The following is a 22,323-nucleotide window of genomic DNA, read 5'->3' on the forward strand; positions in this document are numbered from 1 at the left end:
CCTGAGGCCAGGAAGCTTTTCCACTGTGCGCCCTGAGTGTGTGTCATCGTTGCCATTGTCACCAGGAATGGAGCACGCTGCGTCTGACTTCCTTGCCCAGGGTTGGACTCCTCCAGTAGGCAGGAAGCCAGACGAGGGCCAGGTCCCGGCCTGTCCACCTAAGGCCTGGACTCTGGGTGTGAGCCTGAGGCTTCGTGCGGTAGTGGGGAGCACCGAGGGGCGGAGCCAGCGCTGCCCCCGTGGCCAGGGACAGCCCTTCGCCCGGCCTGCCCACCTCCCCTGCGCCTGGAGCGGGGCACGGGCCACCCCTGCGATGCCCGCGGCGCGCATGGAGACGGGAGGCGCCAGCCGCGCCCTGGAGGCAGCAAACAGTAGATGATCGCGGCCTGAGGGGCGGGGGCAGCGAGGTGGGCCCAAGGACGCCCAGGTGCTCAGCGGGGGCAGCCCGGGGCCCAGGGAGCGTGAGCAGGAGCTCAGGGACTAAGCAAACGGACGCCGGCGGACTCACTGGGCTTGGGGCCCTGGGCCTGCGCACCACCAGGCTCAGCGAGCATTCGGGGCGGGGTCTCGCGGGTAGGGGACCCGGCTTTCGCTCACACAAGGGCGTGGCCTCGCCGGGTCCGGGGCGTGGTCTCGCCGCTCGGGGCGTGGCCTCGCGGGGCGCGGGGGCGGGGCCCCGCCTCCTGGTCAGCTCCCCGGGCCGCGGGCGCGTTGTTGGTTTCGGGTTGTCAGGCAGCAGCAGCGGCCAAGAGCGACCCAGCCAGACCGAGGTGGGGGTACGGCTGGGCCAGGCCCTCTGTCCCGGCCTGAGCCCCGCCACCCTCCGCAAGCATGAAGGACGGTGGGGACTCCAAGGACCAGCAACTCATGGTGAGACCCCCTTAATCTCCCTCCTCCTTACCTCCACCATCCCTGAACCCAGCCAGACCCCCACACATACAGGCAGTGTCCCCTAAGGGACGAGGGACAGGAGCTGGGACCGTGCAGGGCAACTTTGCCCAAGTCCTAGAGAACAGGTGTCTAGGAGGTTATGGTGTCCTCCTGAGTCTAGAAAGTCAGCCCGGCCTCCCTCCAACATTCCCCCTGGGTCCCCACTGGGGCCGACAGCTCCCCCATCCAAGACAGATCTGCCTCACTGCCTGAGAAGGGAAGCAGGGGTCTCCTGATGGGTCCGTCAGAAGGAATCCCAGCCTTGTGAGATCTGTTATCCGGGAGCCCGGGGTGTGCCCTGGGCTTTGGAGTGGGTTAATCCATGGCAGGCAAAGTCAGGACCAATTACCTCAGAGTAGAGCTGGATGCAACCTCCATGGCCCTCAGAGCCCAGGGAGCCTGGGAATCGAATAGGGAGGTGCGAGGGAGGGTGGACAGGTAGAGACTGAAGGCCAAGATTCCAGGTCATCAGGGATACCAGGATGGAAGGATAAGGGGGAGACTCAGTGACACCCCTCCACAAGATGTGGGTAGATACATGGGAGTCTTTCTTTCCAAGCCCCATCCCTAGGCCTCATTTGCGCCTACAGGCTAATGTTATCCCTGATACCCCACTTATGCAGGGCAGCCTTAACTCCTGCAAAGGGAAGCTTTGGCGGGAGCCACAGGCAAGATCCAGGCTCTGAAGCATCCTCTCTAGCAGTGGAAAAGGGTTTGTTTGAAACAGCCCTGTGCACTGTGCACTGGCCAGGCACAGATCAGGGCCTTGGCCCCCTCCTCTCCCCTTCCCTCCTTTCCTTCTCCCTTTCTTTCCCCCTCCTCTCCCCATTGGAGTCCTCGCGGGAGGCTGATAAATATGATCTGCTAGGCAGTGCAGCTGCCTCTAAAGTGAGGAGAGGGCTCCTTAGTTCCACCCCCACACCAGCAGCTGTTTCTCTTGGAGCAGCACAACCCCATCCACCACGCCATTCTTTGAGAGACCCATGCACTTGATGAAGACCTATTGTCTTTTATTGGCTAGAGAGTCGAGATGGTGCCATTCCCCTTGGGAGCAATCAGGATGTGGTCACAGGTCATTGGTGTGAGGGGGAAGACCATCATGCTATCCTAATCCTAACCCCCATCATCCCCAAGCATCCACAGAGGCGCCAGCAGCCTGGGAAGGCTCCAGGGTCAAGCCCAAGGGAGCTCCAGGTGTTTAATTCGGGTGTGTGACTTGATGCAGCCTGGGCACAGTTCCCTCCCTTGAGGCTTTCTCTGCAACTTGGGCTCAGACACAGCCTGACAGCTTGTGAACCTGCTGCCCTCTGACCCGGACAGTGAACTTGACTTTCAGAGTTTTCCTTGGGACAAGTGGTCCCAAGGAGAATCCAGAGGCTTGCTTTGGGAAGAGAATCCTGAGGCCCGCTCATCCTTCCCTGTGTGGCCTAGTCTGGGACATCTATCTAACCCCAGGCCCCTGGTCTCTCCCCCCCACCCATCCCCAGGTGGCTCTCAGGGTTCGACCCATCAGTGTGGCGGAGCTGGAGGAAGGAGCCACCCTCATTGCCCACAAGGTGGATGAGCAGGTATGCGGGGCTCACAGCCAGGAGCTGCAGGAGGGGAGATCTGCTCAGATGGTTGGTGCACCTGCTAGGGGCAGAAAGGGCCCTTGGCTCAGGGTACTGCCTCTCTCTGTTCCCTGAACTCTGGGCTGGGCCATTGCGGGCAGTGTTGAGGAAGCCAAGGGCTCTTCTGCCTTCTTAGATTTCTTAGATTGGTCCAAGGAAGGCTGAGAGGAGCCCTGGCCTAGGTGCCAGGTACCCATGGCTTCTCTGCTGCTCCCTGGGCATGCATTTCCTTATGATCAGAGCATCTTCAAGATGTTTGTGTTTGCTTAATCCTGCAATGCTGTTTTCCCTCTGTGTGTCTCTCTCTGTCTCTTTGTCTCTCTGTGCCAGTCCTGGGGCTTGAACTCAGGGCCTGGGCATTATCCCTGAACTATTTTGCTCAAGGCTAGCACCCTGCCACTTGTGCCACTGCACCACTTCTGGCTTTTTCTGTGTATGTATTACTGAGGAATCAAACCTGGGGCCTCATGCATGCTAGGCAAGCACTCTACCACCAAGCCACATTCCCAGCCTACGGTGGCTGTTCTCTTGCTCATTATGTCACCGTGATGCAGGAAGGCACGGCACATGAGATCAGAAGTGTTTATCAAGGTGCTAGAGACTACTGTGAATAGGAATGAGCCTTCCCTCCCTCTGTTAGTGACAGTCCAGTGTGGGACATCAAAGAATTGAAACAAGTGAGGGTTTGCAGCTGAGGGCAGCAAGAACAAAAATATGAAGTGCCAGGAAAGTAAGTGGGTGAGGTGACCTAGTCCTGGAGGCTGAGGAGGGCTCCCTTAAGACATGGTACTTGAATTGGGCATGGCGGTGCACATCTATAATCCCAGCACTCAGGAAACTGACGCAGGAGGATTTTGAATTTGAGGCTAGTCTGGTCTACAGGTGTAATAGAAGAAACCTGCAGGTATAAAGACCCAGGTGGAGCTGTGGTGAGAGGGATTGTGTACAATTGCATAACAGGAAAGACCAGTGTGGCTCAAGCAGGAAAGGGGGGGAGGAGGAAGAGAAGAGAGGTAAGATATTGATGCATGAGATGATAGCCAGGGGCCAGTGCTCACCCTTGTAGTCCTAGCAACTCAGGAGGCTGAGAGCTGAGGGTTGTAATCTGAAGCCAGCCTGGGTAGGAAAGTCCGTGAGACTCTTTTCTCCAATTAACCACCAAAAACCTGGAAGTAGAGCTGTGGCTCAAATGAAAGAATGCCAGCCTTGAGCGAAAAAGCTAAGGGACAGTGCCCAGGCCTTGAGTTCAAGTCCCAGTACTGACTGATACAAAATAAAACAATTTTTAAAGGTGTGAGATGAGACTGGACGTGAGTTAGGGCACACTGTGCAGAGATGGCTGGGGTGTTTTCTTGTGCAGACAGTTGAAGACTCGGGTGCTGTGGTGGTCACAGTGGGGGGGCAGCAGGTACAGGCTGGATGCCTGGTGGCATAGGCCTGACAGTGGTCCCTTTTGGCACTGTGGCTGGCTTCTCCGGGAATGCCAGGGCGGTGGGTGGAGCTGGAGGATCCAAGGTTGAAATGGTATCCTGTGATTCAGAGAAAGGTACGCGCACACCGGAGGAACCTGGGCCAAGGTCCCTGGGGCTGGACCGTCATCCAAAGCACAGCCTCGTTGGGGTTCCCCAGCAGGTACCTTCCCCACCTCGTCTCATCCCTCAGCTGAGATAGCTGATTTGTCCCCCTCTCTCCTTATTAATTTTTTATCCATCGTGGAGCTTGAACTCTGGGCCTGCACACTGTCCCTCAGCTCTTCAACTCAAAACAAGTGCTCTAGCTGGGCGCCAGTGGCTCATGCCTGTAATCCTAGCTACTCAGGAGGCTGGGATCTGAGGATCCCAGTTCAAAGCCAGCCCAGGCAGGAAAGTCTGTGAGACACTTATCTCCAATCAACCACCACAAACTGGAAGTAGCACTGTGGCTCAACTGGTAGAGTGGTTGCCCTTTTTTTTTTCTTTTGTCAGTTGTGGGGCTTGAACTCTGTGCCTGGTGCTGTCCCTTAACTCTTCAGCTCAAAGTACCTGCTCTACCCCTTGAGCCATAGAGCCACTTCCATTTTCTGGTGGTTGATTGGAGATAAAAGTCTCACAGATTTTCCTGCCTGGGCTGGCTTTGAACCGTGGTCCTCAGACCTCAGCCTCTTGAGTAGCTAGGATTACAGACATGAGCCACTGGCGCCTAGCCCCTCTCTCCTTCAAAGACCTCCAGATAAGCAGGGGTGTCTGGGGGAGATCCAGGCCAAGCCCAGCAGAGCAGCGTATGCATGTGCAGTACAAAATGGGTTGTGCTTGGGCTAGGAAGGTGGCTCAGTGGTAGAGCGCTTGCCTTGCATGCCTGAGGCCCTGGGTTCGATTCCTCAGCACCACATAAGCAGAAAAAAAAAAGCTGGAAGTGGCGCTGTGGCTCAAGTGGTAGAGTGCTAGCCTTGAGCTGAAGAGTTGAGGGACAGCATCCAGGCCCAGAGTTCAGGCCCTACAACCGGACCCTCCCCCCCCAAAAAAAATGGGTTGTGCTGTTTGCCATCTGGGTGGCTTTGAGTGGGAGTTGTTTGTTTGCCGGCGCCGCCCTTGCCCCTTCTTTGAATGAGGCCAACAGTCATGATGCTTTTTCTAAAGACCTTGCTGGCCATACAGTATGCTCACCCACCCAATCAATGCCTGGCACTTAAAGACAGCTTTAAAAAAAAATCATTACTGAAGCTTGAACTCAGGGCTTCACACTCTTTTTTTGTTTGCTTTTTTGGCTGGCACTCTACCATTTGAGCCAGGCCTCCAGCTCTGCTTTTTTTGCTGGTTATTTTGGAGATGGAGTGTCAAGGACTTTGCTTGGACTGGTCTCAAACTATAAAAAATCCTGTGGATCTCAGCAGGAGGGAGCCACTCTGCCAGGGAGAGTCCTTTGATGTTGACCCATGGTCACCTGTCAGAGTCCCCAACACTGTTGGGTCACACCCCTCTCCTCTGCCCCCTCCCTCTCCTCACCCCACTTGACAAGCTGGAGAGCTCAGGAGAAGAAAAAAAAGCCTCATAGTCCAGGTCTCTCCCTGGGTTGTCCAGCTTGTCCCCAAGGATATCAAGTCTTCAGGGTTGGGACAATGATGTCTCTTGGCTGCTGCTGGCTTCCAGCCAGCACGGGGACCCATTAATATGAACCAGAACACTCCCCGTGAAGGGGGAGCCCATTGTGTGCCAGCCCCGTAAACACTGGCTCCATTCTGCTTCTGCCGAGCAGGACAGGGGCTCGCTCCAGTTCTGGCCTGGTCCAGCTGGGGCATGCCACCCACCAGTCCTGAGCTGGGCAGCCCTGATGGGGCGGCAGAGAGACTCAGGGCAGGCTGAGCAATGTGGGCACCGAGCTCAACACTCCGGCCCTGTGGACTTCCATCCTCAGGGTGATCAGCAGGGAGAGGCCACTGCCACGGCCCACCCACAGTGGGTCCTCAGTGGGAAGAGGTGAAGGGGACTCAGTCACCTACTGGCTTGGGCCACTGAGAGGGGTCTGGCAACAGCCTTCCTTAGGCTCAGCACCATTCTCCTGGGGACATTTGGAGCTGGAAGGCCATCACCATGAGGCTTGGCAGAGGTGGGCATTCCCATAGGCCAAGTATCCTCAGAGCAAGAGTGAGGGTAAGCCAGGTGCCAGTAGTTCACCCCTGTAATCCTAAATACCCTGGAGGCTGAGATTAGAGGATCAAAGTCTGAAGCCAGCCCAGGCAGGAAAGTCTGTGAGGCTCTTATCTCCAATCAACCACCAAAAAGCCAGACGTGAAGTTGTGGTTCACAAAAGCTTAAGGGGTAGCACCTGGGCCCTGAGTGGAAAGAAAAGAAGGAAGGAAGGAAGGAAGGAAGGAAGGAAGGGAGGGAGGGTAGAGAAAGAAATAAAGGGAGGAGGAAGGAAGGGAAGAAGAAAAAGAAAAAAGAGCAAGAAGCTGGGTGCCAGTGGCTTATGCCTTTAATCCTAGCTACTCAGGAGGCTAAGATCTGAGTGGTTCAGAGCCAGCCAGGGCAGGGAAGTCCATGAGACTCTTCTTTCCAATTAACCAACAGAAAATTGGAAGTGGAGCTGTGGCTCAAAGTGCTAGAGCACTCGTCTTGAGCAGAAAAGCTCAGGGATAGTACCCAGGCCTGACTTCAAGCCCCAGAACTGACGAGAGAGAGAGGGGGGGGGGGAAGGGGGGGGGGGGGGGGGGGGGGGGGGGGGGGGGGGGGGGGGAGAGGGAGAGAGAGACAGAGAGAGAGAGAGAGAGTAAGAGTACTGGGTTCTGGGAATCTGGAATTAAGGCTTGGATTTTTAAAGGGGTAATTTCAGGGGCCTGGCAGGCCTGGGGTCCCAGGACCCTGGCTCTGTTCGGGATGGTAGTCATTACACCTACATTAGAGGGTCCTTCTTGGAGGGCTCTGTATGAACAGTGTGTAACACTTTGCCAGCCTCATGCTCAGAGGTAGTAAATGACCATTTATCTTAAGGGCTGAGCTATGGGAAGGAAGGTTGCAAGCCCCAGAGTTAGGAAAAGCTAACCTACCTCCTTCTACATGCCATCCCAGGGCTCGTGAGTACCCCATTCCCCATTCCTAGATACTATCATCACTAAAGCTGGAACCCTAGGAAGGCTGAGGAATGAAGGGGCGTGTGTGTGTGTGTGTGTGTGTGTGTGTGAGTGTGTGTGTGTGTGTGTGTGTGTGTACTCAGGGCCTGAGTGTTGTCCCTGGACTTTTTCACTCAAGGCTGGCCCTTTCTACTTCCTACCTGTTGCTGGTTAATTGGAGCTAAGATTCTCAGAGATTTTTGTTTTTCCCTGCCCGAGCTACTTGTAACTGTGATCCTCAGATCTCAGCCCGCAGAGTAACTAGGATTATGGGCATAAACCACCAGCGCCTAGCACCAGAGGGAGGGGCAGGGCTGAGGGAGAAGCTCCTGGACACAGAGACACCTTCTCCCTCCCGCTTCCCCCCCACCCCACCCTACCTGCTGGCCTTCCAGTGTTTACCTGCAGGATTTAAGTCAACTGACAAGGACTGTAATCTCATAATTAGCATTTATCTGCTTGCAGCCCAACTGCCATTCCCTGCTTCTGGGGCCCCCCAGGAGGCCCAGCCACAACACTAGGGCCTGAAGGAGGGTATGATATGGGAGCAGAAAAAAGAGAGCATCAGAACAGAGCCCCAGCTCAACTATGGATTTCAGAGGACACAGCCCTGCCATGTCCTGGCTGGATGCCCATGAGCTCCCCCACCTACCCCAGTTTCCACATTAAAGGAGAATGTGAAGCACTTCTACCCTCCTCGGGAAAGGAGAGGATTAAAGAGGATGTGAGCTGCAGCCACAAATTCAAGGCTGTTGTAATAGGTAAATAAGGTGTAGGTGACAAGTGCCAAGGGCTGGTACTGTAGCTGCCTCTGCCTACTCTACTCACTTGCCCAGGACAAAGTGGGGGTGGGACTGAGCATAGGTAAAAACATCCCCTTACTGTAATGTTTGCAAGGTTGATTCCTATTTTAATTTGTAGTAGGACTTTGTCTCTTTTCATGGCTAAATAATATTCCGTGTCATGGAGATGCTGCATTTTGTTTGCTGGTCCTGAGGCTTGAACTCAGGGCCTGGGCTTTTTTGCTCAAGGCTAGTATTCTCCCACTTGAGCCACTTGAGGGGGAGATGCCTCATTGGAGATAAGAGTCTCATGGGCCTTCCTGCTTAGTCTGGCTTCGAAACACGATCCTCACATCTTAGCCTCCTGAGTAGCCAGAATTACATGTGTGAGCTACTGGTGCTTGGCTAGGGTTTCATTTATTTTACTCTGCTGTGAGCCTGGCTCCCTGGACTTAGGGTGAAGCCAGAGCCAGTCCAAGCCCAGAGTTGGCATGGCTTCCTTTCTGGTGACTACGGTCTTGTCCTTCTTGATCTCTATCTGGGCCAAACTTGAGGCCTAGGAAGTGATGCTTTTGGCTTGAGGTCATACAGCAGTGTTGCCCCCAAGGCCCGTTTGTGCTGCTGGCCTCCCTCAGGGTTCTTCACTGCCAGCCTGGGAGCTGAAGAAGAATCTAGGTGATTGATTTTCATCCAGAGGCCATTTTTCCCTCTGGGGGATGTCCATCAGGATCACAGCTGGGAAGGGTGTCCCTGGGACAGAGGTGCACAGGTGCGGCCAGGCAGGTGAGCCCCTGCCAGGCAAGTGTGCAGACATACACCACGCAAGCTTGTGCAGACTTTCACAAACGGGGAAAGCTCCGAGAAGCAGAACTCCCTGTCTTCCCTCTCCTGGCCCTGCCTTCTGCCCTCTAGCCAGTACCCTGGGGCACAGCACAAGGAGAGATTTCCTGACAGGGATCCTAGCTGGGTGGTGTGTTCCTTTGCAAGCCCTGAATGTCAGCCTTGGGCCTGGTGGCTCGAAGAAAAGAAGTTCAGTATCTCACAGTCCTGGCAGTCCAAGGTATGGAGTCAGGGTGGCAGCAGGGAGGTCATGGTGAATCTTCATCTTATGTGGCTAATGACCCCCCCTAGCATTGGATTTCCAAAGAAGCTCATAATCAAAGGACCTGGGGTTAGCACTTCCGCCTATGAACTTAGGGAGAGAGTGCGGGTGGGGCACAATTCAACCCCTAACAGCTAGGCAGCAGTCTGTCCACTGGTTCTCTCAGGCAGCAGGTTTGGGTGAGCTGGTATGAAGGAGCTTCTGCACGGAACTGAATTGTGTTCAGTCTAACTGTGGACTTTGCATAGAGCTTGGGCGACAATCCTGACCCATAATAAGAATGCCTACTCCCAAGTTTCAGAAAGGGCATGTGTGGGGCTCTTAGCACAGTGCCTGGCACACCCACAGCTCCCCTTCAAAGGCAGTTTTATTCTGCAAGTGTTCCCAGGGTGTGTGCTGTGTGCAGACACAGGCTGACATTCACAGGAAGCTTCGGAGAGAGGGTGTGGGGGGCCAGGGTGTGGGCAGGCCTGCGCTCACAGGGGCGTGCACTCCGGGGAGCCCTTTGATGGTGCCTATGAATCAGAAATCTGTACTGCAGAGTCGCCTGGAAGAGAGGACGAGAGGGCAAACCCCAGCTTTTCTTTCTTTCTTTCTTTTTGGGTCCGGTCGTGGGGCCTGAACTCTGGGCCTGGGCGCTGTCCCTCTGCTCTTCAGCTCAAGGCTAGCGCTCTACCACTTGAGCCCCAGCGCCACTTCCGGCTTTTTTCTTTTTTCTTATGTGGTGCTGAGGAATCGAACCCAGGGCCTCGAGCATGCAAGGCAAGCGCTCTACCACTGAGCCACTTTCCCAGCCCCCAGGCTTTTCTTTCTAACTCTTTCTCCCAGGAGTCTGTGAGATGCTTCAGTTAGCCAGCAAAAAAGCTGGACGTGGAGCTGTGGCTCAAGTGGTAGAGTGCTAGCTAGCCTTTAGCAAAACCAAAAGCTCAGGGACAGCGCCTAGGCTCTGAGTTCAAGGACCAGTACTGGCACAAGAAAAAAAATCCAATGGCAAGGCTGGCTCTTCCGGGAAGCCTTCCTGTCCTGGCTAGATTTGGGGTCTCCTCTCTGTGCTAGCATTCACCTGGTTATTAAAGCTACCAGGGAATGTCAGAGAGCAAGACAGAAAGCAGGACACCTGGCCTCACTTCTGTCATCCTGGACCCTTCCTGGCTCAAGACTTGGCAGGCGGACAGTGCTCCAAAAATGAGTTGGACTGGCTCAAATGCCACAGGCTGGTCTCCTTGGCAGCCTGGGTGCCCCCTCCCCACCCCTTGCCAGTTCAGCTGTGGTTCACCTGGTCCAGGGGGTACAAGGGCTCCATTGTGTGCCAGTGTGGACAGGAATGGGGGCGATGCCCTGGAGGGCAGATCCCAGACAAAGCCTTCTTTAAAGAAGCCATAGCAGCATGCTGACAGACAACGAACCCAGAAACATTCCAGGTATCAAAAGAACCAGAGGCCCAGGTGAACTTGGCCAAGGTCAGGTGAAAGTCAGCGATGGGGGATGGGCGCCAGTGCCTGCAGCTGTCCTCTCCGCCCTCAGCCCCCCAGCGCTGACGATGCCAGAGGGCCCTGCCCCCCTGTCTACAAGGTGAGAGCTGGCAGAGATGGCGGGGCTCCCATTGCATCCCAGGGGACCGATGCCAGGGGGACTCAGAGCCAGGGTTGATCTTCAGCTACACCTGAAACTTGAGCAGGGCCCAAGTTGCTGGCAGGCATGGGCCAGGGAACCAGCTCCTGGAAAAGAGGTTCCTGGCTCAGAGACCCTTCTAGCCTGCTTGCCTAGAATCCCGCTGATGGGGTTGGATTCTGCCTCCTGGAACACTTTCCCTTCTTCCCTCCTCCCCAGAGCCCCATAGAAGGCCCAGGCCTATTTGGATGCCACAAGCACAGGTGCATGTCTGCTGGAGGGAGGGAAAAGACATAGAAAGTGGACAAGAGTGACAATTCCCAAAGTTATTGTCCTTCTGGGACTGTGCCCCTAACTCCTCAGGCTTGACAGACAAAGGGACCCAGAGGGACCCACCATGGATCTCCTAGGCCCCAGAACTCAGTTTTGCTCCCAGCATGCCGCTCCTGTCCGTTTCTCTCTGTCCCTTCCACAAGGGCTGTTCACAAGGCCTTTGGGACTGTCACCAGCCTTGGTTCTCCTGCTCATCCAGCCACTGTCTCTGACCCCTCAGGGTGGTACTAAAATAGGTCTGTCTCCCCTCCAAGCCTTGCCTGTGTTAGGACTCAGTTGACATCTTTTGATAGTTGTCCAGGGCCCAGCGAGCATCATGAGCCATGTGTGGGTCTCAGTCAGATTATGCTGATGGTTGAGGGACCCCCAACCCACACAGCTCTCTGTGGAAGCAGCGGAGGCAGGGAGGGGTGGAAAGATGCTCAGAGGACAGACCAACCCAAGAGCTGGCCTGCCAGGGCCCTGGCTGCCATTTCCTACCAAGGATGCTTTGCGCTATGATTTCCTCAACTGAGAGTAATCAGCATGATTTCAAGTTAAAGGATGGTGTAAGATTAGCTGTTGCTCGAATTCCTGGGGTGGGGAGGGCACCTCTCTGCCCTCCCTCCGTGCCTCTTCTCCCCTTAGTAGCAGAGGGCCTATGAGGCGTCCATGCTGACTGAAGCCACTGTCTGGCCCTCCATCCATCTGTGCAGCTCCCCTGGGCCTGGGGAACAGGTGCTGCCTCATTAGGCGGAGAGCACTGGGTGGTTTAACTCCCCTGGCTGTCTGGCAGAGCCAGGGCACCAGGGAGCCCCAGTGTTGTTCACAGGGCACAGGGCCGTGCATAGAGGTGCCAGCCAACCCATAGGGGCACCTGCATGGTGCCGTAGGGTGGGGGACTCAAGATGAGCCCTTTACTTGCTTGGCAAGGATGGGGTCCCCAATTTTGAATGTGTGTGCTTGCATGCTTGAACTCAGGATACTGTTCTTTAGCTCTGTTCACTCAAGGCTGACACTCTATCACTTGAGCCACAGCTCGACTTCTGGCTTTTTTTTTTTTTTGGGTCCGGTCGTGGGGCCTGAACTCTGGGCTTGGGCGCTGTCCTTCAGCTCTTCAGCTCAAGGCTAGCACTCTACCACTTGAGCCACAGCGCCACTTCCGGCTTTTTTCTTTTTGCTTATGTGGTGCTGAGGAATCGAACCCAGAGCCTCGAGCATGCAAGGCAAGCGCTCTACCACTGAGCCACCTTCCCAGCCCTCGACTTCTGGCTTTTTGGTGGTTCATTGGAGATAAAGAGTCTTTGGGACTTTCCTGCTCCCAATTGGGATCCTCAGATCTCAGCCTCCTAAGTAGCTAGGAATACAGGCGTGAGCCACTGGCTTGACTTTTCTTGTAGAATTTTGGTGTTGTTTTCATTGTTACCTCTCTAGATTTCGTGGCACAATCAGGGAGGAGGGGAGGGGTAATCTCCTTCACCCCTTCCCTCCCCCACCTTCCTCTTCACATCGCCCTAAAGTGGGGCGGGGGTGGGGCTTGAGCACTTAGCCTGTGTTCACATGCTGTCTCAGGCTCTGTGCGGCTGCAGTGAGGGGATCAGGTCTGAATCAGGGACCTGCTGTGGGGTGGGGCACCCCCGGGGCGCTCCCTGCTTCTCTGGGATGGTGCCCATCTTGCAAGGTGGGGGGGGAGGGGGTCAAATGGATCTGGGGCGGGGGTGACCGCGGCCTCCCCGCTGGGCCCTTTGCAGATGGTGGTTCTCATGGACCCCTTGGAGGACCCCGACGACATCCTGCGGGCGCACCGCTCCAGGGAGAAGTCTTACCTGTTCGACGTGGCCTTCGACTTCACCGCCACCCAGGTGAGGGTGCACCGGAGCCCCTTCCCACCCCTCACCACTTGAGAGGGGCCCTCAGGGGACTTAGTCCGTGACCCTCACGTGTCCTACCCACTTGCGCAAGGGTCCACCTTCTGGAGCTTTCCCCATCTGTGAATGTCCGTACACACCTGTGTGATGTTCATCTGTCCATATATGCACATGATAGACACTAACCTCCGTGCCTGCACACCTACACACTTGCTCAGTGCACACTGACGCAGGCACCCGCGCGCTGCACACCTGGCCTTCCACGAGCATGCTTGGGTGAACACCCGCACCCACCCTGCACAGGTGGTCTCTTCGAACCCCCCACGGTTGGGCTACATGGGGTGGGGCAGGGGGAGCAGGAGGAGGGAGCCGAAGGCCATCTGTTGCAGGCTGGGCAGATGGAGGATTGTCTCCAGGAAGCCGACACCCTCCTAGGGACCCCTACACCCTCCTAGGGACCCCATCTCACTATCTTCCGGATGTTCCTCCTGGGAGCAGATATTCTGTGTCCTCAGAGCCAGGGGCTGGGAGCCAGCTGTGGAAGGAGCCAGCTCAGGTGTCCTGAGCTCTGCTGCAGGCTGGCATTCCTCCTCCCCCCACCCCCCACCGCCCCAAGGTGTAAGCAGAGACATCCCCTCCTCCCCTTCCCACCCCCTCATCCCTCCCACATACCCCGGGAGCATCTGTGCTGTGCCCTGTCTGGGTCCCAGGCCCCTGACAAGGTTTCTTGTCCTTTGCAGGAGATGGTGTATCAGGCCACCACCAAGAGCCTCATCGATGGCATCATTTCCGGCTACAACGCCACAGTGTTTGCCTATGGCCCTACAGGTGTGGGAGGGGCGTGAGCATGCCCCTGGGGAGGCGAGCCCCCTCGCCCCCCACCCCTGCAGAGACCGCCCAAGCCTGGCTAGGGCAGCAATCAGGATAGGACGCGTCCAACCCCACCTAGGGCCCTCCATTCCAGAGACCCCATCTTCAGCCAGGGCTGTCATCCTTCCTCCCCCCCCCACCCTGCCTTCACCCCTTCACCTCCCTGGCCATCAGGGAGGGCCTCGCTCAAACACAGACCAGGCTGACAAATTGTCTCTGCTCAGTGAGGTCTCACCCCTGGTCCCTGCTCTGCCCAGGCTGTGGGAAAACCTACACGATGCTGGGTACTGATCACGAGCCTGGTATCTATGTCCGGACGCTCAACGACCTCTTCCGTGCTATTGAGGAAACCAGCAACGACATGGAATATGAGGTGTCTATGTCCTACTTAGAGGTGAGTACCCCCAGACTTGGGTAAAAGACACACAGGACCAAGCTGCCCCACCTCCTAGAGCCAGTGACCAGCAGTTTCCTGGGGTGCCCATCACGGCGGGTCTCCCACCTCTGTATTATTAGCTCCACCTTATAAAACTTGAGGACCAAAGAGGTAACTTATTCACAATCAGTGGGAGGGGGTGGGATTCGAACTCGGGACCCTGTGACTCCAAAACCAGGCCTACCCCCATTGTGCCACACTCCCCAGCAGCCTTGTCAGTGAACAGAGTTCAGACATACTCCCTGACTGTTCCCTTCCTCACCACTGCACCAGGAGGCTGGCCTCCATCTGGCAGCTTCTCCTGGTGACAGCTCAGGAGGGGTGGTGAAGGTAGCTGCCAGCAGGTGTAGAATCGGCCAGCGAGGCTCACCTTGTTGGACAGTACCCAGAGGTGGCTGATGGTTGCCTGGCAACAAGCAGGGCTCCCTGATCTACTAGGATAGCCTGGCCCTTGGTCAGGTCCATGCAGTCCTGCTTGGCTCTGAGTCCGCCTGCAATGTTGGTTGGTGCTGAGACCCAGCTGCCTGTGGGTGCTGAATCACCTACATTCAGTTCACCATAGGAAGGCAGGGAAACTTCCCAGGCCAGAGACTCACAGGAGCCTGGGGCCAGAAAGTGGGAGTTTCCTGTCCCCTCCTCTGGTCTCTTCCTCACCTGTCCCACCAGATCTATAATGAGATGATCCGGGACTTGCTGAACCCCTCCCTGGGGTACCTGGAGCTGAGGGAGGACTCCAAAGGTGTGATCCAGGTGGCTGGAATCACAGAGGTGTCCACCATCAACGCCAAAGAGGTGAGTCTCGTGTGGCCAGACCGGGGCCACGAGGAAAGTGCCCGAGAGACCACAGGGCAGGAGAGCGGAGATGGAGCTGGGCTGGGCCCCACACAGAGTGTTGAGTGGTAGCAAGATGCACCCTCACTCTCCTCCGCCATCGGGTCCCAACCACCCCATCCTGGGGAGTCACACGGCCTCACACAGCCTCTCAGAGGCAGGACCTCCCCCGCCAGGCCTCCTCTCTGCAGGCATCTCAGGGGCTCTGCTGGGAACTGCCTCTCTCGCATTCCCTCCTTCGCTCCCTTCCTCCCAGATCATGCAGCTGCTGATGAAGGGGAACCGGCAGAGGACCCAGGAGCCCACGGCCGCCAACCAGACGTCCTCCCGCTCCCACGCCGTGCTGCAGGTGGCCGTGCGCCAGCGCAGCCGCGTCAAGAACATCCTGCAGGAAGTGAGACAGGGCCGGCTCTTCATGATTGACCTGGCGGGCTCCGAGCGAGCCTCCCAGGTGAGGCCGGCTCTTGGAGTCTGGAGAAGAGGCTATCTGGATGGTGGGGGGGTGCAGTCCAGAGCACCCCAGGGAAGTAGACAGAGGAGTGGGACCCTCAGGGTGAAGGACTGAAGAAAGTGCCAGAAAGTTCAGGATGGGCCCAGGCCACCTGAAGAGCCAAAGGACTATTGTTGGGGTGGGGCAGGGGTGAGGTAGGATGACAAAGAACAAAAACAAGCACCTGACACCTGACTCAGCAGAACATGGAGGGACCTGGAAGAGGGCCTAGCACATCAAGGACATCACTTATGTCACCCAATGTCGCTGTCCTTATCACTCAGCCAAGTTGGCTTGCCTGACTCAGTGGCCCAGCCCCTCTGGCAGGACAGCTTGAGGTGTCAGGGTCACCTGGGCAGGGGTGCTGGGTGATGTCACCATAGCAATACTGAAGCCAAGAGAAGAGAGAAAAGCCAGGCATCATTGGTGGCTCACACCTGGAATTATGGCCACTCAGGAGGCTGAGATCTGAGAATCACAGTTCAAAGCTAGCCTGGGCAGGAAAGCATGAGACTTATCTCCACTGAAGTACAAAAAAAGCCAGAAGTAGAGCTATGGCTCAAGTGACAGAGCACTAGCCTTGAGCAAAAAAAGCTTAGGGAAGCCAGGCACTAGTGGCTCAGGCCTGTAATCCTAGCTACTCAGGAGGCTGAGATCTGAGCATTTCCATTCAAAGCCAGCCCAGGCAGGCAGGAAAGTCCGTGAGACTCTTATCTCCAATAAACCATTAGAAAACTGGAAGTGGTGCTGTGGCTCAAGTGGTAGAGAGCTCACCTTGAGCTGAAGAGCTGAGGGACAGTGCCCAAGCCCAGAGTTCAAGCCCCACGACTGACAAAAAAAAAAAAAGAAGAAGAAGAAGCTTAGGGACAGTGCCCAGGCCCTGAGTTCAAACCCCAGGACTGGCGGGGAAAGAAAGAAGGAAGGAAGAAAGAAGGAAGGAAGGAAAGAAAGAGAGAGAGGAAGGAAGGAAGGAAGAGAGAGGGAGGGAGGGAGGGAAGAAGGAAGGAGGAAGGAAGGAAGGAAAGAAAGAAAGAAACAGGCTCACAGCCTTGTCTGAACACACAAGGCTGGATTGCAACAAGGTGGGTGTTCACAAATTCATCCCTGAGTTCCAGAAAAGCCTCCAGGCCTCCCTAAGGGGACATGGGGAGCAGCCTGGAGGAAGGGGTACCCTCTGGTAACTGCAGCTGTCTAATGGCAGCTCTGCCGGGATGGGCAGCAATGGCTCCCCTGTGCCATGAGGAGAGGAGCCCGCCCCTGCAGCACGCACCGTGCGTGTGTGCGTGCACACACGGCCCTCCTAGCGCTGTGACGCTCCTGGTGCCTTTTAAGGCCTGGGGTCACACTAAGTGGCCCAGGAGGCCATCTGTGGCCTGCCATTCAGGACGCTATGGGGCAAGTCTGGCCACTGCCATAGTGCCTGCCCCAAGGGGACAGAACCAGCTTGGCTCGGCATTCTCCAGAGTCCTCAGTCTAGAAGTTTCCTGGTCATACCTTTCCTCCTGCACCCCTAGGAGGAGGGGGCAGGACCAAGCCATCTGGTGACCCGTGCTCCCTACATTTCCAGATGGGTGGCTGATGGGTGGAGCCTCCGCCTTGGGCCCTCACAAGGCCACAGCTTTGTCCTCTACCTCCCCCTCCCCCCCCCCACCCTCAGACCCAGAACCGGGGACAGCGCATGAAGGAGGGAGCTCACATCAACCGCTCCCTGCTCGCGTTGGGCAACTGCATCAATGCGCTGAGCGACAAGGGCAGCAACAAGTACATCAACTACCGCGACAGCAAGCTCACCCGGCTCCTGAAGGTACCAGGGTCCCCTGAGCTCTGTTCCTGCCTTCACCCCCACAAACCTTTTATGTTTACCTTTGTGCTGGGACTTGAACTTAAGGCCTCACACTCCCATTTGGACCTTTCACTCAGAGCTGGCACTCTACCACTCAAGCCACAGAGCTATTTCTGCCTTTTATTTATTTATTTATTTGCCAGCCCTGGGGCTTGAACTCAGGGCCTGGACGCTGTCCCTGAGCTTCTTTTGCTCAAGGTTAGCACTCTACCACTTGAGCCACTTCCAGCTTTTTCTGTGTATGTGGTACTGAGGAATTGAACCCAGGGCTTCATGCATGCTAGGCAAGCACTCTACCACAAAGCTACATTCCCAGCCTCATCTTTTCAGGTTAACTGGAAATAAGAATCTTACAAATGTTGGGCTGGGAAGGTGGCTCAGTGGTAGAGCGCTTGCCTTGCATGCATGAGGCCCTGGGTTCAATTCCTCAGCACCACATAAGCAAAAAGAAAAAAGCCGGAAGTGGTGCTATGGCTCAAGTGGTAGAGCGCTAGCCTTGAGCTGAAGAGCTGAGGGACAGCGCCCAGGCCCAGAGTTCAGGCCCCACGACCGGACCCAAAAAAAGAATCTTACAAATGTTTCTGTCCAGGCTGGCTTTGAACCTCCTGAGTAGCTAAGATTACAGGCGTGTACCACCAGCTCCTGGTCCTACAAACTCTTTAGTCTTGTCTGTGGCTTTGTGAGTTAGGGAGAGTTACCTGTGCTGCTGGGGAAATTGAGGCCTGGAAAGGCCAAGGAATTTTCCCCAAGAGTTGGTACTAGTCAGTGCTGGAAATAGGTATATGGTCCCCACAGACCCTTCTGTCAGCTTGCCACCACAACTATACCCACAAGCCAGGGAGGTAAGTGGGGATTCAAGAAGGTTGAGGGGGCTGGGAATATGGCTTAGTGGTAGAGTGCTTGCCTAGCATGCATGAAATCCTGGGTTCAATTCCTCAGTACCACATACACAGAAAAGGCCAGAAGTGGCTCAAGTGGAAGAGCACTAGCCTTGAGCAAAAGAAGCTCAGGGACAGTGCTCAGGCCCTGAGTTCAAGCCCCAGGACTGGCAAAAAAGAAAAAAAAAAAAAGGCTGAGGGTTAGTGGCGAAGAAGCAGTAGAGTCTCCCAGCTACACCCCATTATGCTCAGCAGCCAGGCTTTTTGTATGGAAGCTGGGAGGGAAAAAGGAGAAGGGAGGGGGATGGGGAGAGGGCACACATACAGCCTGGCAGGAGGAGGCTCTGGGGGAGGGGCCTCCACTGACCACACCCCCTGCCACCTCCATCCAGGACTCCTTGGGGGGGAACAGCCGCACGGTGATGATCGCCCATATCAGCCCAGCCAGCACCGCCTTCGAGGAGTCTCGGAACACCCTGACCTATGCTGGCCGGGCCAAGAACATTAAGACCAGGGTGAGGGTCCCTAGACTGCCCCCCCCAGAACACACCCCTGGACCACGATTTGAACCACTTGGACTGATCCCTACCACCTTCTCCACTCTCGGTGGAACCAGCCACCACTGCACCAAGGCCTTTCCGGGCACCTTCAGCACCTGCTTATCAACCCGGAAGTCCTTCGCTGGCTCCCAGGTCCCTCTTCTCATTCCCCAGTCCCCCTACCTTCTTCTTCCTCTTCAGAGGCTAATTCTGGACTCTAGGCCTCTAGGTGGTCACACCACCTAGGTATATGTGTCACCCATGGGGTGAGGGGGCGCTTTCCTGAACCCCAACTCTCAGCTATCTGATACATGGGTCTCCTCCCAGCCCCAAACCAGGGCCAGGTGCTGGTAGCTGACCTCCTGTAGTCCTAGCTACTCAGGAGGCTGAGCTCTGAGGATTGGGCTTCAAAGCCAGCCCAGGCAGGAAAGTCTGTGAGACTCTTATCACCAATTAATCACAACAAAAACCAAAAGGCAAAGTGGAGTTGTGGCTCAAATGGTAGAGCACCAACTTTGAGCAAAAAAGCTAGGGGACAGGGCCCAGGCCCTGTGCCAGTACCAGCATACACACACACACACACACATACACACCCCACACACACCCCCCCCACACACCCCATACACACACCCCACACACACACCAGATATTCGCATCCTTGCCATGACAACAGAGGACAGTGCGGATTCAGACTGTGAGTAACTGCCCAACACATGATGGAGCAGAGACGGGCGCTGGGCCTGGCTGGTTTTCAAGTTCACGTCCTCTGGTAGAATGTGCGGGGCCCCTGCTGCCTGGTGCACCTGCCTGGGCTCCTGTGTTGGTAGAGGGGGATGGCTAAGCAAGTAGCATCTGCCCAAGAGTGCCCTGGATGCTTGAAGTTGCTACCTCCAGAGCTTTGGGGGAGGGGGGCGGAGGACGGTGGAAAGGGAGCCTCGCTTCTGAGTAGTTCATTTATTAGTTCAGATCATTGTCAGTGGCCAGTACATGCCAATAGCAGCTGCTGAGACCAGCTGGGGAAGGAGATGGAGGAACTGGTGCCCCTCCCTCTCCCCCACTCCCACTGGAGGGGAAGCAGCACTTCAGGAAGATCCAATCTAGCTGAGCCATGTCATGTGACAGCAGGCCATGGGTTTGGGTCCACAAATGCTGCTACTGTCACCCAGGAAGGCTGGGGGTGGGGTGGGGGGAAGGACAGGAAGGTTTAGCAGGTGAGCAGGTGGAGGCAGAGCTGTCCCCCCTTGCTCCCCCATCCCGTGCTCCCCGCAGGTGAAGCAGAACCTGCTCAACGTCTCCTACCACATCGCCCAGTACACCAGCATCATCGCCGACCTGCGGGGCGAGATCCAGAGGCTCAAGTGCAAGATGGCCCAGCAGGCGGGACGGGGCCAAGCCCGAGGGCGGCTGGAGCTGGCTGACAGCCAGCATGCTCGAGGTGCGCACGGGAGCCGTTCTGTGGGAGCCTGTCTCCGCAGCGCCCCCTCCTGGAGCTGCTTCCCCTCATTGAACTTCCCTGAGCCAGCCTTCAAGCTCTGTGCCTTGCTTCCTAAAGGGAGAGGTTGCTGGGTGCCGGAGTCTCATGCCTGTAATCCTAGCTATTCAGGAGGCTGAGATCTGAGAATCATGGTTCAAAGCAGGCCAGGGGCAGGAAAGACCATGAGATTCTTATCTCCAATGAACCACCAGAAAACTGGAAGTGGTGCTGTGGCTCAAGTGACACAGCGCTAGCCTTGAGCTGAAGAGCTGAGGGACAATGCCCAGGCCCACAGTTCAAGACCCACGACCAAAAAACCACAAAAAACAAGGCAGAGGCTAGCCCACACGAGTGAGGGAGCCTGTAAGACTGGAGGCCCAACTCCTCGGATAGGTGGATTCTGCTATGATGTGGGGGCAGCTTTTTATAGTTGTGAGTTCATGGTGGCCCCGTTCACACAGAGGAACTGAGCATCAACTTTGTGTATAGCCCTAGGCTACACTGTGGGAGTGGGGCATGGGAAGAGAGCGTAATCTAGGAGTCTTCCTGGAGGAAGTGGCTGGAAAGGCAGTTGGGAGTCGTGGCTGGCTTGGAAAGAAAGTTGGGAGAGGATCTCAGTGGGCTTGAGCCGGCCCCCACTGCTGCCCTTCCGCCCTCCACAGCCGAGGTTCAGCTGCACAGCCGGCAGGGAGAGCAGGCCGAGCTGGAGCAGGTCCGCGAGCAGCTCATCAGCACCTTCCAAGAACAGATGGATGTGCGCCGGCGCCTGCTGGAGCTGGAGAACCATGGCATGGAGGTCCAGATCGACACTTCCTGCCACCTGCTCACCATCGCTGGGTGTGCACCCCTGCCGGGACCCTCCCGGCCTGCAGGGATTGGGGATGGAGTTGCTGGGGACCTGGGTGATGCCCTGCCCTTTCCTGGGGCCTGAAGCCCTCGTCTCCTGTCTCCCCGGGGTGGGGCCCCGACAGCTGGGAGCATGAGAAGTCACGCAGGGCCCTCAAGTGGCGGGAGGAGCGGAGGAAGGAGTCCTACTCGAAGGATGACAGTGAGAAGGACTCGGACACAGGTGACGACCAGCCAGACACCCTGGAGCCGCCTGAGGTGGCCGCTGCCCGGGACAGCATCGCCGCCCTGGTGGGGGAACAGAGGAAGCTGCGCAAGGAGAAGGTGCCCAGGGCTTGGGGTGGGCTGGGGGGGGGGTCCTAGAGAAGGTGGAGGGGCTGGCGGCTCAGGCCACCAGTCCTTGGTGATCTTGCTAAGTTCCTGCACCTCTCTGAGCCTCAGTTTCCCCACCTGTAAAGCGGGAGATGTGCTGGTGTTGTCCTCACAAGTCACTGGAGATATTAATGCTTGGCCCAATCCAAACATCCCAGACAGGGCGCCCAATAGAATCACCGGAGCTTTCTGGGCCACTGGTCATTACCTTCTAGGATGGGGCATAGCCAAACGGGAGCAGGGTGCTTCAGAGTAGCCCTGAGGACATCACAGGGCTAGGGTGAAACAGATACCCACAGAGCCCATTCCAGGGTAGGTAGTGGCCAGAACAGCAAGAAACAGCACAGGCTGGGTGCCAGTGTCTCCTAGGAAGGGAGGGAGGAAGGAAGGGAGGGAAAAGAGAGAAAGGAAAGAGGAAGGAAGGGTGGGAGGGAAGGAAGGAACGAATGAACAAAGGGGGAGGGAAAAGATAGGAAGGAAAGAGAAAGGGAGGAAGGAAGGGAGGGAGGGAAAGAAGGAAGGAATGAACGAAGGAACTAAGGAATGAAGGGGAGGGAAAAGCTAGGAAGGAAAGAGAAAGGTAGGGAGGAAGGGAGGGACCGAAGAAGTAAAAGGAAGGGTAGGAGGGAGGGAAGGAAGGAGGAAGGGGAGGGAGGGAGGGAGGGAAGGAAGGAAGGAGAGGCAAAAGATAGGAAGGAAGGAAAGAGGAAGGCAGGGAGGAAGGGAGGGACAGAGGAAGAGAAAGGAAGGGCAGAAGGGAGGGAAGGAAGGCGGAAGGGGGAGGGAGGAAAGGAAGGAAGGAAGAAAGAGAAAGGGAGGGAGGGAGGAAGAGAAATGAAGGGCGGGGGGGGAAGGATGGATGGATGGATGGATGGATGGATGGATGGATGGATGGATGGATGGATGGATGGATGGGCCACCTTGGAGCTGCCCTGGTTGCAGGG

The 22,323-nt window shown here is 56.4% G+C and overlaps 1 protein-coding gene across 1 annotated transcript in view; it reads left to right on the plus strand.

Annotated features, from left to right (window-relative positions):
* The first annotated feature begins 831 nt into the window (after positions 1 to 831).
* Kif19 (kinesin family member 19) overlaps positions 832 to 22,323 on the plus strand; it is a 25,383-nt gene continuing 3,891 nt past the window's right edge. Inside the window, exons 1-12 of the mRNA XM_013036661.1 lie at positions 832 to 870; positions 2,418 to 2,498; positions 12,684 to 12,794; positions 13,541 to 13,628; positions 13,928 to 14,064; positions 14,773 to 14,898; positions 15,194 to 15,388; positions 17,085 to 17,231; positions 18,541 to 18,663; positions 19,957 to 20,122; positions 20,824 to 20,998; positions 21,133 to 21,331. Of these exons, the coding sequence (XP_012892115.1) occupies positions 832 to 870; positions 2,418 to 2,498; positions 12,684 to 12,794; positions 13,541 to 13,628; positions 13,928 to 14,064; positions 14,773 to 14,898; positions 15,194 to 15,388; positions 17,085 to 17,231; positions 18,541 to 18,663; positions 19,957 to 20,122; positions 20,824 to 20,998; positions 21,133 to 21,331 (1,587 nt within the window). The remainder of the gene's footprint in view (positions 871 to 2,417; positions 2,499 to 12,683; positions 12,795 to 13,540; positions 13,629 to 13,927; positions 14,065 to 14,772; positions 14,899 to 15,193; positions 15,389 to 17,084; positions 17,232 to 18,540; positions 18,664 to 19,956; positions 20,123 to 20,823; positions 20,999 to 21,132; positions 21,332 to 22,323) is intronic.

This window comes from Dipodomys ordii, unplaced genomic scaffold, assembly GCF_000151885.1.
Source record: "Dipodomys ordii isolate 6190 unplaced genomic scaffold, Dord_2.0 Scaffold7, whole genome shotgun sequence".
Lineage (NCBI taxonomy): Eukaryota > Metazoa > Chordata > Mammalia > Rodentia > Heteromyidae > Dipodomys > Dipodomys ordii.